Source organism: Cervus canadensis, chromosome 24 (assembly GCF_019320065.1).
Source record: "Cervus canadensis isolate Bull #8, Minnesota chromosome 24, ASM1932006v1, whole genome shotgun sequence".
NCBI classification, from domain to species: domain Eukaryota; kingdom Metazoa; phylum Chordata; class Mammalia; order Artiodactyla; family Cervidae; genus Cervus; species Cervus canadensis.
Genome location: NC_057409.1, coordinates 10933853 through 10950694, shown reverse-complemented (window position 1 = coordinate 10950694; position 16842 = coordinate 10933853). Strand labels below are relative to the sequence as shown.

The 16842-nt window shown below is 50.7% G+C and overlaps 1 protein-coding gene, 2 long non-coding RNA genes and 4 other non-coding genes across 11 annotated transcripts; 5 read left to right on the top strand and 2 right to left on the bottom strand.

Annotated features, from left to right (window-relative positions):
- Positions 1-1495: 1495 nt before the first annotated feature.
- Positions 1496-8657, bottom strand: RAB42 (RAB42, member RAS oncogene family). Its single transcript, XM_043445081.1, has 2 exons — positions 8385-8657; positions 1496-7734 (listed from the first exon to the last, which is right to left on the bottom strand). The coding sequence occupies exons 1-2, from the start codon at positions 8621-8623 to the stop codon at positions 7311-7313; spliced, it is 663 nt and encodes a 220-aa protein (XP_043301016.1). The 5' UTR covers positions 8624-8657; the 3' UTR covers positions 1496-7310.
- Positions 8658-12466: 3809 nt separating this feature from the next.
- On the bottom strand, positions 12467-13945 carry LOC122426372. The gene is made up of 2 exons (XR_006265151.1): positions 13789-13945; positions 12467-12752 (listed from the first exon to the last, which is right to left on the bottom strand). It is a non-coding gene; the product is annotated as an uncharacterized LOC122426372 (long non-coding RNA).
- A 32-nt stretch (positions 13946-13977) lies between these two features.
- LOC122426371 lies at positions 13978-16825 on the top strand. Of its 5 annotated transcripts, none has more exons than XR_006265149.1 (6): positions 13980-14285; positions 14717-14764; positions 15304-15392; positions 15676-15761; positions 16093-16141; positions 16358-16825. It is a non-coding gene; the product is annotated as an uncharacterized LOC122426371 (long non-coding RNA). The 5 variants fall into 5 exon arrangements; XR_006265146.1 differs by having other exon boundaries at positions 14042-14285; positions 16707-16825; XR_006265150.1 differs by having other exon boundaries at positions 13978-14285; positions 15676-16526; positions 16707-16825.
- Positions 14821-14955, top strand: LOC122426921. Its single transcript, XR_006265275.1, has one exon. It is a non-coding gene; the product is annotated as a small nucleolar RNA SNORA16B/SNORA16A family (small nucleolar RNA).
- On the top strand, positions 15440-15570 carry LOC122426926. The gene has a single exon (XR_006265279.1). It is a non-coding gene; the product is annotated as a small nucleolar RNA SNORA44 (small nucleolar RNA).
- Positions 15789-15914, top strand: LOC122426930. The gene has a single exon (XR_006265282.1). It is a non-coding gene; the product is annotated as a small nucleolar RNA SNORA61 (small nucleolar RNA).
- Positions 16562-16635, top strand: LOC122426944. Its single transcript, XR_006265292.1, has one exon. It is a non-coding gene; the product is annotated as a small nucleolar RNA SNORD99 (small nucleolar RNA).
- Positions 16826-16842: the final 17 nt, after the last annotated feature.

Here is a 16842-nt window from a genome sequence, read left to right as displayed (position 1 = left end):
AAGACCATACCATCAGCAGGACTGTCAGTCCAGTCTCTCTGCCATAACAATCGAGCAGGGTGACCTTTTCTTATCAGCCCCAAACTGAAGAGGCATCCTGATTTGGGAAAATTGTTTTTGATCTGCTTTTCTGGAACTGCTGGAGTTCATCCTTGATGCCGAGAAAAGATGGCAACAGACTTGGGGGAAGGCCTTTCCATGCAGGCTTCCGTCTGTCTGTCGTTGTGGAGATCCTAGTATTTTCACCATCGTACAGAGGAAACCAGCTGCTTTGAAACCTCAGGGTCATGACCTTCAGTGGCACCTAGCATCATCCTGTCCTGTGCCTGGCAGAGACCTTTGTGGATCCTAAAGGTTCCAGGAGCTTCAGGGAGCGTGGCTGCCCACCCAGGGGCCACCAGCATGGACACATCCCCCTTGCCCCGCGTTGGGTCTCTGCCTCCTGAGACTTGGTCTGTGGTGGGACCCTGCTGTTCACTCCCTCCCACCCTGAGTTTGGCCCCATGACCCCTCTCTTCACAGCTCATAGATCTCCTGAGTGAGCAGCTTAAAGTCTGTGCTGGATGTCACCATTGCTTTTGGCTGAGGTCTCAACATAATAAGCACCCAAAGAGGCAGCCCGCTTCTCGCCTTCTCTCCGGCATCACCTGTCGCTCAGTCATCACTCTTGTGGCCTCCCACCAGGCAGAGGATGTTGAAGGGTTGTGCTTTCTCCAGAACCTCCTGATGCTGCTGGGGGACTCTCAAAGGATGTTCTGTTGGTGATTACCAAGCTGCAAAAAGCCTCCCACCGAGTTCCTGCAGTAGGAGCTAGTCATTGGCTTCGGCAGCCAAGAAGGAATCCAGAGTTAGTTTTGAATCTTCCATTGAGGACAGAAGGGGGCAGGGAATCTGGGCAGTTTAATGGCAAGAGCTGGGTTGAGTCAAAAGACCTCAGTTCTTGATCAGCTGCGTGACAGGTGAGTGCATTCCTCCAGCTGAGACATCTTGTCCTGTGTGCTCCCTGAGAGGCTTGTTCATCCAGCGAGTGTTTATAAGCTGTGCCCCTGCCCATGCCAGGCATGGCCAGCGATGATGAATGAACACAGGGAGCGTTCCTTCCACCGAGGGAAAGGGAACCTGCCTCCGTGACAAGAACTTCAAAGCAGAGACTCCCAGGGTCAGGGGAGAGCGTCTGAGCAGTTGAGCTGTAATTTAAGGGATCCAAGGGAAGGCAGGGTCACTTTAAAGAAGAGAGAGCTGCATGTTTGCCAACTGCAGTGCAGTGTGGTGAAGTGAGACGGGCCAGGTCATGCAGTGTCTTGTAGGCCTCAGAAGAGTGGGCTTTACCCAGAAAGCAGGAACCATTGAAGGATTTTAGGCAGAAATGTGACATGGTTAGATTGGTGTTTTGAAAAGATCACTCTGGCCAGACAGTGGAGGGGATAAGAAAACATTTGGAGAAGCAGAGGTTCATAAGAAGGTTGTTGCCTGGACTGAGGTGGCCGTAACGAAGTGGAGAGAAGGGAGATTTGACAGCTGTTTAAGTGGTGCACGCGTGGGCCTTGGTGACTGGATGTGGGGGGAGAGGTGTCACCGAGTATCTATAAGGGATCTCCTAACTTGGTGTCTGGGGTAGCTTAGCCTGGGTGTAAGGCCTTCTGCCTCACCAGTTAAGTAACCGGGCCCATCTGATTCCCAGAGCCCCGCACACTGAGCACGCAGACGACCTAACACATGCTGAGCAGCCCAGGGAGTGGGGAGCAGGGCTGATGAGTTCGTGTGCTCCGGAGAGAACTTAATAGGTGCCACGTGCTGTGCCGAGCACCTTCTGTGAATAAGCTTGTTTCCCCAACAAGCCTGAAGCAAAAGTGTCAAGCACTTTGCAGTAATCTCATTTAACCCCATTTTTCAGTGAGGCAACTGAACTTTAGAGAGTTTAAGTAATCTACTCAGATCACACAGGTGGTAGTGATGGTGCTAAGGTTTCAACCAGGTCCCTCTGACTCCAGAACCTGCTCCCCTGGCTGTGCCCTAAACTCTCTCCCCAAGTCCTGGGGGGACAGAGAGGGGAGCGGCAGTGCATGCAAAGGCCTGGAGGTGTGAGGAAGTCACCTCACCAATGTGGCTGAAGCATAAGGTGCTACGTCAGGAGAGAATGGGCAGAGGTGAGCAAGGTAAGCCTGGGGGTGGACAGCCCTCAGGCCTAGTGGTGGGGTCTATTGCCCGTGTTTGGAGTCTGCCATGTGTGCGTCTTGCAGGGGGTTGGGAGGGTGTGGGGAGCCCAGCTGGCTGACCCTGGGCTTCCCACCCCTCTTCAGCCTGAGCATTACCCTTCTCAGCTCTGGAGCATTTTAGGGCTGTGGGAAAGATCCCATCTGACAAGATTCTGATGCTAGTGAAAGTCGCTCAGTCGTGTCCGATTCTTTGCGACCCCATGGACTGTGTCCATGGAATTCTCCAGGCCAGAATACTGGAGAATACCGTTCCCTTCTCCAGGGGATCTTCCCGACCCAGGGATTGAACCCAGGTCTCCCACATTACAGGCAGATTCTTCACCAGCTGAGCCATCAGGGAAGCCCTCTGATGCTAACAGCAGGCATGTAAACAAAAAGTTTGAATCAACCAAAAGGCAGCTGTAGGGGGTGGTCACAAAAACAGGGGTGAATTTTGAGGACCTAGAAGGCGCCATCTGGGATCAAGAAGCCATCCTGGAGGGGGTCCCTCCTGCATGGGGTAAAGCAGGGAGGAGGAGGGTCGCGCTGGACTGAGGTCTCATAGTTCCCTGTAGTTGGGAAGGTTTTCCACAGTCCCACAGTGTAGTCCTTTATTTTCCAGGTAAAGGCCCCTTCCCTTCCTCTTTGTTTAAAAAAATTTGGCTGTGCTGGGTCTTTGTTGAGGCACATGGGCTTCTCTAGATGCGCCACGTGGGCTTAGTTGCCCGTGGCCTGTGGGATCTTAGTTCCCCAGCCAGGGATCAAATCCTGCATTGGAAGGCAGATTCTTAATCACTGGACCACCAGGGGAGTCCCACTCCTTCCCTTTCTGATGGGTGGACTCTCCCTCAAGGGTGGGTGGTTTAGAAGGCTGGGCAGGGGCTGAGCCCAGGACCTCTCCTGGCCAGCTAGACCCCTAGGCTCTACCTCCACAAAACTCCCGAAGGCCACCTCTACTGCCCGGGTGACGCCCTCGGCAAAGATGCCCTCCCTGCAGGCCCCGTGTGCTGACCCCTTTCTTCCCTCTGCTGCCCTGAGTCCCAGAGCGCGGGCTATGCAGTGTGAAGCTTACCTCTCCCAACACTGGGACTCCTGCGGGACATGTCCCAGCCAGGGGTCCTAGAGAGATGCTCCCACATCTGTCACCCACTAGGGCCAGGATCTAAGAATAACTTTCATAAAGAAAAGGGAGAGGAAAACACAATGGGCCTGCTGCTATTTGTTGAAGCTGAGTTATGAGTACAAGAGGTTCTTCACAATCCTTTATACTCGTTTCTTTATTCTTGGTTATGTTTCAGATTTTCCCTAATGGTCTTAGAAAGCCCAGTGTTCCCCTGCCGGAGAGCCTCCTCAAGGGAATCAGCCCAATCTTAAAGAGCTGCCCTCTAGTGGGGCAAAAAGACACAGCAGAACCTGAAATCTGCAAAGAGGAGAGGCGTTCCAATAAACGCCCTGAAGGCTCAGGGAAAGAAATAGGTTAGGTTGGACTAAGCTTTGATGGGTGAACAGAGTTTTGACAGAGATGGAGGAGGGACATTCCAGGCAAGGGAGTCACACACAAAAGGCCCAGAGGAGGCTTGTTGGCAGAAGTAACCTAACATTTATTAAGTGTTAAGTAACCTAACACTTAATCCACATCATAATTAATCCTCTAACAAAACTGTGAGGTAGGAATCATTCTCATTTTACCATGAGGAAAGGCTTGGAGGCCAAGTAGTCTGTGGGGAGCCCAACCCATATCTCTGCAAGGGGTTAGGACCTTTAAGAACTTTGTTAGCATTTGGAATTCTTATTTCCCTAAAGTATATACTTTAGTAGCCTCTGTTCCCTAACAGTCATAAGAGCAAAACCCTCAGGGGAAGAAGTAGACATCCACCTTCTGAACTCCTAGAGCCTAGTGAGGAGTACTGCCTTTGATTTGTCATTTGATCCTTTCTAAAACTTGTGAGTTAGGAAGCATTATCCCCATCTTACAGATGAGTCCACTGAGGCTTAGATGAAATGAGTTCCCCAGGGTCCCACAATTGTATATAGCAGAGTTGAGATTCAAACCCAGGTTTGATCCTATTTTTGGCAGCTGGGATAATGCAGTGGTTAAGAGGAGGCCATATTATTCTGGGTGTTGCAGGCTGATCAGGTAACAGGGAGGGAGTAATGTGCTAGGGTCTTCCAGGCAAAGGGAACAGCGTGTGCAAAGCCCAGGGCTAGGTGGTTGGGAACCTGGGCGAAGCAGGCGGAGATGCCATAGGACCAGATCAGACTGGACTTGGGGGGAAAGGGTTTGGATTTTACCCTGCAGGCAATGGGGAGCCAGGGAGGGATTCTAGGAGTGGAGCAGCCAGGTCAAATCTGTATTTTAAAAAGATCCCCTGGAAAAAAAAAAAAAAGATCCCCTGGGGCAATGTGGGTGCTAAATCACACCCAGCAGGCCTGAGACCCTCAAGATGGGTGATACAATCTACACTAAAGATTGGAGGCCAGGAGTGGGGGGCGGGGGTGCTGCACTGAGACAGCAATGGCAAACTGGTTGGCAAATGGTACCTAAGAAGTGCCCAATCAGAGCTGGACACCGTTCCTTCTGCCCAGATCTCTGCTCTTAGCTTGGTTCTTCCTCCTCATCTAGGTTCTCAAATCAAAGGCCATCTCCTGAGAGAGGCCCTCCTTGACCATCTGCTCTAAACGAGCCCCCATCACCCTCAGGCCCATCTCCCAGATCTGTGGCCTTTATAGCACTTACAGCTAAGACTCATTTAGTCCCACTTACTAGTTTTTTTCTCTTCCACTGGAATGTCAGCCCTAGGACTGCTTTTCTGTCCTGTTCACTGCTGTATTCCTGGAGCCCAGATCAGAACAGATGCTCATTTTAAGACATTTTTGATGAAGGAATGATAATAACTCTAAAGCAAATTATTTCCCTCTCTTGTCTACACTTTCTCATCAACGAAATGAAGACAGTCGTGCCAACCTTGCAGGATGGTCAGAAGAATGAGTGATGTTTTGAAAAGAGAAGGCAGGGAGGAAGTCAAGCACACAGAGGTTGCTCCCGGCCCAGGTGCCAAGGTGAGGAAGCTAAAAATCACCTGAGTGAAACTTCCCAAGACCCCTAGGAAGGAGAGGTTTTCAGTGACAGCTTACTGAGGAGGAATCCGAGACTCAACCAGGTTGAGTAACTGGCCCCAGGTCACAAAGTGAGTAAAGGGGCTGTGCTATTTTTGCTGTGGCAACTGCCCTGCCCTGCCCGTGCCCACTGGCACGATGAGACCGCCCAGATATCCCCTTGACACCTGCTGTGTTGCTGTTCAGTCATCAGGTCCAACTCACTGCGACCCCATGGACCGCAGCACGCCAGGCTTCCCGGTCCGTCAGTCTCCCGGAGCTTGCCCACATTCGTGTCCATTGAGTCAGTGATACCATCCAGCCATCTCACCCTCTGTCACCCTCTTCTGCCTTCAGTGAAGTGTAAAGATCCCTCTCTCCATAAAGCCTTCCTGCATTGCCACTGGATATTTTGTGCCTAGCAGTTTCTGTTGCAGGTTAAGTTCCCCAGCAGCCAGATTTTGAGAATAAAATCAGTGTGCAGACTTATTTTTTTAGTATTTACTTGTTTGACTGCACCGGGTCTTAGTTGCAGCAGGCAGGATCTTCAGTCTTCATTGTGGCATGTGAGATCTTTAGTTCCAACATGTGGGTAACTGTTCCCTGAGCAGGGATCGAACCCGGGGCCCCCTGCATTGGGCACTCAGAGTCTTAGCCCCTGGACCACGAAGGAAGTCCCCTAGACTTTTATATATAATTTTTTTTTTCCACGCCATGCAGACTGTGGGATCTCCAGTTCCCCAACCAGGGACTGAACCTGGGCTCTTGGCTTTGAGATCACAGAATGCTAACCACGGGACCGCCAGGGAATTCCAAGGGTGCAGACGTGTTTTCCCGCTTGTATTTTTGTGCAGACTTTTATTACGAAATTCTTTCTTAAAAAAAATATTTACTTGACTGCACCAAGTCTTAATTGTGGCACTTAGGATCTTCGATCTTTTTGGCAGCATATGGGATCTAGTTTCCTGAGCAGGGATCGAAACCAGGCCCCCTGCATCAGAAGCTCAGGCTCTTAGCCACTGAACCACCAGGGAAGTCCCTATTAGGAGATTCTTGACATCAATACCTGCTGGGTGGGGGAGGAAGGGACGAAAGCAGGATTGAGCAGGAGAATGTAGCTGTGATGCTGTCCTAATAGTGGCCTCAATGGACCCCATGGAGAGTGATGAAGATGGGTGTTTCCGTCAGAGTTGTCTAGAGTTGAGGCAAGAAGGCCAGGCCTTTAAACACTACCCCCGCGCCCAACAGATCTGATATATTGATGCTGGACTGGGCTGCCCCAGATGAGCAGGCAGTTCCCAGAGAGCAACCTGGGCTCCACCACCACATAGCACTCCCAGCAGCTAGGCGCTCTGGTGGGGAGGGGGCCATGGGTTTTTCAGCCCTGGGGGCAGATTTTGGTGGCTAACCAACAGTGTCCACCATGCACCCAGCCAGAGAGCTGTTCATATTCATCCCTGCCTCTCCGGCCCGTGGCCTTGGAGTAGGAGCACTGGGCAGCAATCCGGGTTTGAAGGCACACTTTCTCATCCAAGCCTGAAGACCTGGCTCAGCCTGAAAGCCCCTGCCCCCCTCCTCGCCTGTAGCAGCGTCCACACGCTGAGCGGCTCAGCGTCCGAGCCCAGGGACGCTGCCTGAAATGGCCACATCCTGGCCAAGAGAGGAAAGAGCAGCAGCGATGACAGTTCTTGCTATTCGATTCTCACTGTGTGGGAGGCTCTGGCTCTGGCTGAGCATAGAGCATCCATGATCTCAGTCATGCCCACAACCCCCCGTGAGTGGGGTCTGTTACGAGCTCCTCTGACCACAGAGGAGACAGGCTCCAGGCTGCACACCTGGCCTCTTAGACCTTTCTGGTGGAAAAGGGGCTGAGCTCCAAGACCCCAAAATCCAGGAGGCGTGACTGTGCCAGGATATGGTTTGTAATAACTGTCTGAATAGATTCTGCCATTTGGCCTCCAGAGAGATACTAACACTCCCCATCCCACCAACACTGCTTTAACCCTTTCCCTCCTAGAGTCAACACCTGCATGGGCCTGGGTGCTGTATCCTGCTGGGCAGTCTGGAGATCTGGGTGTTCTGGATGAGACGCACACCCCCCCAGTCCTCCTCCAATTTGATGTCCCCCTGCCACAAGGCCTGCTGGATGGTGTTGGCAAGGGTGTCGAAGGCCAGGTCCACATTGCAGTTACTTTTGGTGGAGGTCTCCATAAAGCCCGTGCCCAAGGAGGCAGCGAGCTCCTCCGCCTCCTGGGTTGAGACACAACGGGCACTCTGCAGGTCACTCTTGTGGCCAATCAGCAGGAAGATCGCCTTGTCGGGGCCCTGAGTGGCCATGACCTCCTGATGCCAGTCTCGAATGTGCTCAAAGGACTTCCTGTTTGTCACATCAAAGACCAGCAGGACACCCACCACATTCCGGTAAAAGGACCTGGTGATGCACCTGATGGTGAAGGGAGTATGGTGAGAGAGGGTTACGCCTTCAACACGCCGGGGCCTGCGTCCCCCTCCATCCAGTGACTGCCTCACACCCCCATTTCAGCTCATTTCACACCACCCTCTGCTTCCCTTTTCCCCCGGTCTGTGTCTCTCCCAAGTTACTGTGTGTTCCTCAGTCAGGGAGCAGTTTGATTCCCATACTCTCCTGACCATTTCTGGAGAAAACCTGATGTTTTCCTGATCGCAGGTTTCCCAGTTCTCTCCCTGGCAAACTCCTACGCATCCTTCACAGCCAACACAAATATCTCTTCTTTCCACCTCTCCCTGACACCTCCCTCTCTGCGCTTCTGTGGGCCCTCTCAGCACCCAGGTCATTCATCCCTCTAGGTTTCAATGTCGAATATTCCACTGGGGCCGGCCGGGCCAGGTCTCAAGCATCAAGCTCAGGGGCTCAGCCCACCAGCTGTTATTTGTAGGATGAATGACTCAAGCGTGATGAACCCGGGCCCAGGGCAAGGACCCACCCAGATCTCTACTTAGGCCACTGAGGGCGGCGACTCTGAGGGATCCCCATGGTCACCCCGCCCCAACCAGAAACCCCTCACCCCAAACCCTTCTCGTCCCTCCCCGGCCCACCTCCCACCTACCGCGCACCTGAAGCGCTCCTGGCCCGCCGTGTCCCAGAGCTGCAGCTTGACGCGCGGCCCGGCCTGAAGCTGCACAGTGCGGGTATAGAACTCGACGCCCACCGTGGGCGCCGACTCTAGCTGTAGCTCGGGCTCGGAGATCCCGGGCGCACCCCTCATGTAGCACCGCAGCAGCGACGTCTTGCCCACGGCCGCGTCCCCCAGCAGCGCGATCCGAAACTGGTAGCGACAGCCCCCTGCCTCCATGGCCAGCGTCTCGCCTCCGGAGGCCAGACTGCCAACTGTGCGCCCCCGCCCCCGCCCCGCAGCCACGCCCACGCCCCGTCTCTGGGCCCCGCCCCCAGTCTCCGGGAGGCTCCAGAGACACCCACACCCGGGCCTGGAGAACCTGGGGCGTCTTCAGCAACGCCGAACCGTTCGCCGAGGAAGCCACCCAGCCCGGTGGAAACACCTGGACAGGTCACTTCCTCGCTCCGGGCCTCAGTTTTCTCCTCTGTAAAGTGGAGATAATCTCTACTTCAAAGAAGAAGAGATTAAACTAGATAATGTGGGGAGGAGGACTACAGAGGACCGATCACCACACCCAACGTGCCCTGGCCTGAGACTAACAGCGCCAGAGCGACCACTGCATTCATTCTTTGGGGCGGTTTCCCTCTGCAGCCCCAACTCTCTGTTAGTCCTCTTGTTCTGCCCCTGCTGCTGGACCTGGAGAAAGTTGATGGTTTATAGATGCACTTTTCTCACCCAGATGCCCCTCCTGGAGGCCTACTGGCCCTGGTCAGTGTTCAGTTTCAACAGTTCAGCAGGCCCCACTGCTTCCACCCTGCCTGCCTGCGCTGGGCCCCAGGGTGGAGAGAGAGACTTGGACACAGTCAGGTAGAGGGGGCAGGGTAGACAACTGCAATTCCAGAGAGTACAGTTGGCTTGTGGACTGGACAGCTAAGGTTTATGAGGTGAGATGGTCAGTTTCTTATGCTTTGGGACAGCAACCCTCTGAGAAGGCTGTCGTGTGCCCATTTTAGAGCTCAGGAGACTGAGGCTCAGATGTGTGGCTTCTCACACATCTGACATGTGTGGCTCACCCTTGATACCGCAGAAGGGGACTGGAAAGCAAGTTCCCAAAGGACAAGGACAAAGTGGGTCAAGGGCACGGTAAGGCAGATGCACCGGCATTCAAGATCTCCACTCTTTCCAGGCTGGTCTTCTGAACACCCAGAACATCAAGGCTCGAGGTTGGTCCCAGACAGCTTGTCTGCTGGTTTAATCTCACTAACCCACAGTGGGTAGATGCTGCAGTTTAATAGGTTGGCAGTGGGAAGCAGTTCTCACTAAGAAAAAACCATCATATCATCACATTTCCTCCGTACACAACCTTGTGAGTAGCTGTTAGTCTGCCCGGCTCTTTACAGATGAGAAAACTGAGGTTCACAGAAATTAAGTAACCAGCCCAAGATCACTCAGCACAGAAGACAGAGTGGTGGCCAAATCTGTTTCTGGCTGGACAGTTTGAGGACCTGGGAAGGCCCAGATTTCCTAAATAAATCAGTGAGAAGCCATTTTGTTAAGCCTTCTAGTAATTCTGCCCTTCGGTCACTGCACTAGCCTGAAGGGGCCCAAGTCTCGGCTCACCCCCACTCCAGGAGAGAAAGGAATATCAGGTAGGGTGTATGTGTTGAGGATCCTCCCTGCCAGTTCTGTCCAAACCAGGAGAGTCTGCCTCATTCCCACCTGCCCCTCTGAGGCTTCCATCAGGATGGTCTCATCACCTTGCTCTGTTCAGCTGGAAAAACAGTTTTTGCATCAGGCCTGTGCAGAACCGTTTCCCCTCATTCCACCCTCTCCCGTCTTTACCCACCACTGGTGCTCCAGCCGTGCTGAGCATCTTTCCTCTTATCAGCCCAATGCCAAGAACACTCCCCTTCTGCTCTTCAAAGGGTAACTAACCCCAATTTTAGGCCTCAGGTTAGATCTATGTCTTCAAGAAGCCCCTCACTGACTGGCTAGTGAGGTCACAGGCCCTTTTGTCCTTTGTGATGTCTGTCTCCCTTCTAGGCTCAGGCCCCTTGAGGCCAAGGACCAGTGGCTGTATCCTCAGTGCTTGGCTCAGTAAATATTTCTGGTTGAATGAATGAATAACAGTGGATGTGCTATTCATTTATTCATTCACTCATTATTCATTCAAATACCACAACAGAGTTGCACTCAGGGAGCCACGGGGTTAGAAAAGACCTCTTGGAGAAGCTGAAGCTGAAGCTGGGTCTCCAAGGACAGTGGGAGCTGGGGAGGTGAGCGAGGAAGGGCACTCGGGCAGGGGCAGTGGGTGAAGGCAGAGAGGCATGAACAGCTTGAAAGGAGTTTGAACCCAGACATCCCAGAAGCCCTTGTGGTCAGCATGTGGGCAGAGTGCACTGTCAGCATCAGATTCCTTGAACTTCCTCTCCTAGATGTTCCTGCTGTGGGCTGGAGTCATGTGTCTGCCCCTGACTGCACCTGGCACTGGAATCCAGTTGTCAGCTGACTTTGTCATAGACTGCCTATGTGACTCCCCAAGGGGCGAGTCACTTCTCCTCCCCAGCCCTGCTCCCCTTCTGCGAAGTGAGACAGATCATGGCAGCCACCACACGGGGCAGTTCTGGGGTAACTGTGTGTCATAGAAGGTGCACGTTGGCATTAGACAGATCCTAGTTTTTTGTTTTTTTCCTTTATTTTGTAATGAATGAATTTTATTATTGGAATATAATTGCTTGACAATGTTGTGTTTCTGCTGGACAGCAAAGTGTATCAGCTCTATGTACACATCTCTCCCCTCCCGCCCCCATGTCACCCTCTAGGTCATCACAAAGCCACCAGCTGAGCTCCCTGTGCGACCCAGCAGCTTCCCACCGGCTACCAGATCTTAGTTCTATTTTACTTCTTAAATTTAATTGTTAAAATTTATTTATTTATTGGCTGCTCTGGGTCTTTGTTGCTGCTTGGGCTTTCTCTAGCTTCGGCGAGCAGTGGCTACTCTTCATTGCAGTGTGTGGGCTTCTCATTGCAGTGGCTTCTCTTGTTGCACCACATGGGTTCTGAGGCGTGTAGACTTCAGCGGTTGTGCCACGGGGGCCTAGCTGCTCTGCCGCATGTGGGATCCTCCTAGACCAGGGATCAGGTAATGAAAGCAAAGAGGAGGAGCTGCCAAATCATCTGTGGCTTCAGAGGCCATCGAGGGTACTGAGCTTTATTTCAAATGTCTTGAGAAGTCAGTGATTGTGGGGCAGGTGAATTACATGATCTGAATTTTCCCTTGCTTACTTTTTTGTTTTTAGCATTTTTATTAAAATGTAATTGATACATAGTAAACTGCACATATTAAAAATGTACAGTATGCATTTTGACATAAGTGTACACCCACAAAGCCACCACAGTTGAGATAATGAACATCTCTATTAGTCTCAAAAGTTTCTCCATGTCCTTCTTTTTTCCATGTCCTTCTTTAATTCTTCATTCCTGACCTCCTCTCCCAGACAACCACCAATCTGCTTTCTGCCACTAAAGATTAGTTTGCATTTTCTAGAATATTTATCATATAGTATATAGTCTGGCTTCTTTCACGCAACATGATAGTATTTCACTGTGTTAATATACCACAATTTGTTTATCCAATCCCTGTTGAAGGACATTTGTGTCATATTCAGTCTTTGGCTATTACAAATACAACTGCTATGAACATTCATATTCAAGTCTTTGTGTGGATGTATGCTTTTCATTTCTCTTGGAAAATACCTAGTACTGCAACAGCTGGGTTGGATAGTACGTGCATTTTTACTTATTTAAAAACTGCAAAATCATTTTCCAAAGTGGTTGCACCATTTTACAGTCCTGAATATTGTATGAAATTTCCACGTGCTCTACTTTTCCTTCGTTGTTCAATATTGTCAGTCTTTTTAACTTTTAGCCCTTCCACTGTGTTTGTAGTGTTATGATATTGAGCGTCATTCATCTGTTTATTTGCCATCTGTTTATCTTCTTTGGTGAGGTGTCTTTCAAATTTTGTCACCCCCCTTCTTTTCCCCCTTTTTAAAAATGGAGTGATTTTACTTTTTACTATTGAGTTTTAAGAGCCATTTATTTACTTATAGGTTTCTCGTTGCGGTGGCTTCTCTTGTTGCAGAGCACAGGTTCCAGCTCAGGCTTCAGTAGCTGCAGCACATGGGTTCCACAGTGCGGCTCACGCAGGTTTCAGAGCGCAGGCTCTGTAGTTGTGGCCCACAGGCCAAGCTGTTCAGCATCATGGGGGGGTCCTCGTGGACCAGGGATGGAATCCCTGTTCCCCGCACTGGCAGGCAGATTCCTAACCACTGCACCACCAGGGTAGTTCCTTAAGAGTTATGTTCTAAAACAAAAACAAAAACAAACAAAAAAAGAGTTCTTTATGTTCTAGATGCAAGGCCCCTATTCAGTGCATGTTTTCAACTATTCTCTCCCAATTTGTCTCATTAAAATATATAATGGAAATAAAAAAATTATTTATTTGGCTGCCTGAATCTTGGGCTTCTCAGGTGCCTCAGTGTTTTGTAAAGAACCCATTTGCCAATGCAGGAGATGCAGGAGACAGGGGTTCAACCCTGGAGGAGGAAATAACAACACACTCTAGTATTCTTGCCTGGAAAAGCCCATGGACAGAGGAGCCTGGGTCAGAGCTGGCTGAGCGTGGACGCCTGGGTATTAGTTGCCACTGATGGGATCTTTAGTTGCAGCAGGTGGGATCTAGTTCCCTGACCAGGGATGGAACCTGGGGCCCCTGCATTGAGACCTCAGAGTCTCACTACTTAAAAAAAAAAAAAAAAAAATATATATATATATATATATATATATATATAGATGCTTATTCATTCTATGGATAAAGCTTGTACATGGCACAGTGATTATATGAGTGTGGCGTATGAGGTGAACTTCCGCATTTCAGGTCTTAACTCGCTTGCTATCTGTGTAAGCCATTTCTGTTTCCTTATCTGCAAAAGAGGCATAATTGTAATTCGCATACACAGGGTTATTTTGAAAACTAGCTGAGATAATCGAGCATAATGTACTTAGTAAGCACTCAGTAGTTTTTTTAATCTATTAGCTGAAGAGATAAGCCCGAACAAAGAATGCATTCTTCTAATGAGTTCTGTAATCAGTCACCTCTTCCTTTTGGAAAGGAAGCCCGCCCCCAGATCCCTCCGCCGAAATCCTGCCCAGTCTTTGCTCCTCGACGTGCTCTCAGGCGGTTTGAACCAAAATCCCTGGCTAAGCTCACTGGGTTAAAGGTTAACTTCCCGATTTTGAAAGTCGGTGATATTTATGAGCTCCGTCCTGGGTTACTGGACGTTCACTGAGTGCTAAATGATGGCGGAGTAATCTCTTCGGATCCTGAAGAAATCACTTACACAAGTTTCCTCCAACCGAGTGAAAAGGGTCTCACACGACACGCGATTGGAACTGCGAGTCAGACAGTCGGTTGTTCGCCAGAGGCGAACGAACTACAACTCCCATCATTCCGCGCAGTACGCTGCTCCAATCGTCAGGCACAGCTGCGAGGGGCGGGGCCTATATAAACCCCTTCCCGGCTGACAAACGTCCTTTTTCCCGGCAGCCGCGCGTAGGTTGTCTTGTGTGTCTTGGATTCTCTGTCTGCAGTGGTCCACGCCCATCCTCCGCCATTCCCGGTCTTATCCTGGTTGCCACGGGCGCCGCACCTGCCAGGGCTGCCTCTAGAGGCGGCGGGATGTTGAGCGCGGCACGGAGGATCCAGGCCTACTGGCCTAGTCGGACCGAGATCCGGAAGGCCACGTGGTTCTCAGGCGCAGTGGAAGAAGCCGGACGCTGTGTGGGCCACGCCCTGCTCCCGCCGCGGCCCTCGCGGCCCTGTGCTCCGGTGTGACGGGTGAGTAACATGGGCAGGCGGTCGGGTGTGCGGCGTTTTTGGGACTGAAGTGGCTTAAGTTAGGGGAGACCACGTGGTGGGGTCAGCCAGACCTTGAATACGCCTGTGACAGTTGCTCCGTGACCTTGGGCATGTTAACTTGCCTACCTTCTCCAAAATTATCTGGCTGCACGACACATGATAAGGAAGTCACCCTGGTGGGTATAAGGACAAGGTTTTCTGGAGGACGGGCTATAGTCATTCAGATCCTATTTTGAATCCCAAGGTTGTCACTTTCTCCATTGATAGGGGACTTTGGCAAGTAACAAGTCTAAATCTGGTGTAAGACGGGGTTGATAAAACGATCCTGTGGCGATAAAATGAGACACACCACTGGCACATAGTAAAAGAAGGTGGTGATCAGAATTTATAGGATGTCTGTTTTCTTTTAGTTTCCAAAATGTCCCAGCAGATGAGTCCTGACATCTCACAGGATTTAGGTGAGTCTGAGGGCTGCAGTGTTGGGTCTGCACTGTGACCTAGATCCCCGTCCCCCCGTGGCCCTTATCGAAGCTGCAGCTGCTTCCATATAGCTGCTGTGGTCAAAAAGGAGCCCAAAGTGACAGTTTTCCTCGACGGTCACCGTTCTGTTTGCTGTAACTGATCTGCAACATTTCAGGAAAAGACAGTTCCCATTGTACTTGCCATTTCTCAGGTACAACCAGAGACCTTTATTAGAACTGACAATGTTTTCAGAGGCCACCAGAAATGTTCCATTGGTGGGGTCTTACATGCAAGAATAAGGCTTTTGAGAAGTGGCTTGCAGAGGCCAAGAACCAGTATGGAGATGCACATATGGGTGGGTTAGATACCTGGGCTGGGGAAATCAGGGGCAAGTGGTGCAGATTGTGGCCATGCTGTGGGTCTTTGCCCTGAAGAGCTTAAGGCGTCAGTCTAAAGGCGAGTCAAAAACCTTGATTCTGAAAACCAGATGAATGGAACGAGTAGGTCATTCAGGACAATGCTGTTCTCATTTTAGTTGTGCCAGAAGATTCCAGGATGACTGGAGTTGACCTTTCTGGTGAGTGAAGAGGACATGACAGTGATGGACACAAGCCTCAGGGCCTGGTAGGTTCTCTGAAGATGTAACTTGGGAGCCACCTCGTGGCTCAGTGTGGCATGTTTCCAAGGGCTGTGGCCTGTTGTGGCCATGGGATCTCCAACTGCATGCGAGAGCAACGTGGAGAGACTTTGACAGCACAGGTCAGCATAATACCTGCAGCTGCCACTCGCCTTTCCTATAATCTCTCAGGATTTGGGCTGGAAGTCTTCCACTTGAATCCGTTTCCATCAAAATCACATTCTGTGTAGATTAGGTTTTTTGTTAGCGCTTCCACACTCTTTTTTGCAGGTTGCCCTGTTGTTTAACTGGCAGCGCCTGATACTGAAGTAACTGCAAACACCAGCTTGTCGCTGGAGCCATGCTTTCAGAATAAGGTAACGTCGGGTACTGGAGACAGCCTGACCCTCCAGTTCCCTTTCCCATCGGATCTAAACCCTGGTCTCGGTGGTCGTAAGAGGAGGAATAGCAGTACTGACACTGTGCTCGTCGTGTGTGCTGTAGAGCATGCGGGCTAGTTTCAGACAAGGCTGAATTCTCTTGGAACTTGTTTTCTCTGCCCCTTACAATGGGATAATCTTAGGCTTAAAGGGAAACTATATATGAAACTGGCAGTTGGTACAGTAATTGCTGGCTGAGATTTTTGTATTTGGGAGGGATATACCAATAGTTTTCTTGCCTCCTGATTGATATTTTTCTCCCCCTAAGACCTGTTGCCAGTAAAGCTGCCTTCATCTGTGTGGATCTACAGAGTTGGGTGAGTTGAAGGTCTAGCTGAAGCTTTATCACAACTTCCATTTGTACTTAGCTTGTTAAGACTCAGTAGTGTAGCCAATAGATAAAGATACCCAGTGTGTAAAAGTCCTGTATTTACAGTGTATCACTTACATCTGGCTTTCCTTGGAAGCTGCATTTATTGGCTGTTCATAACCAGATGACAAAAACACGTTTACTTTGTGACGTGGTCTGCTAGGTTTTGCCTGCACTGAGGCCAAGAGCACACGCAGAGAGTGGAATGTAGCAGCTGTTCCGTCTTCACCTTGAGGACTGAGGGCCGACTGCTGCTCGCGCTCAGTGGCTTTGGGTAGCCATGGAGCCGCCCACCCCTCCTTTGAGAGTGGGAGACGACTGGGTAGAAACAGGTAGTTCTGTCTAGCTTGGTATTTTTCACGCTGTGACTGGTCTAGGATGAAACCTAATCTGAGTGGACATCTGTGGATGATAAATGCGGATATGGGACTGAGACCAGCTCTTGGGAAAACCTGGAGGGGCACAGATAAATTGGGGCGTTACTGACACACTGGCTTCTACTTCCTTTTCAGGAGAGAAACAAAAAGGCAAATGAAGAGACGGGGCGCTTTCAGGTGGAAACAGCTGTTTTGGTTTTGGTGATGTTGCTACCCGGCATATAAATGACCAATAAAAGGTTGTATGTTTGTCAGTTTCTTGATGTTTTCA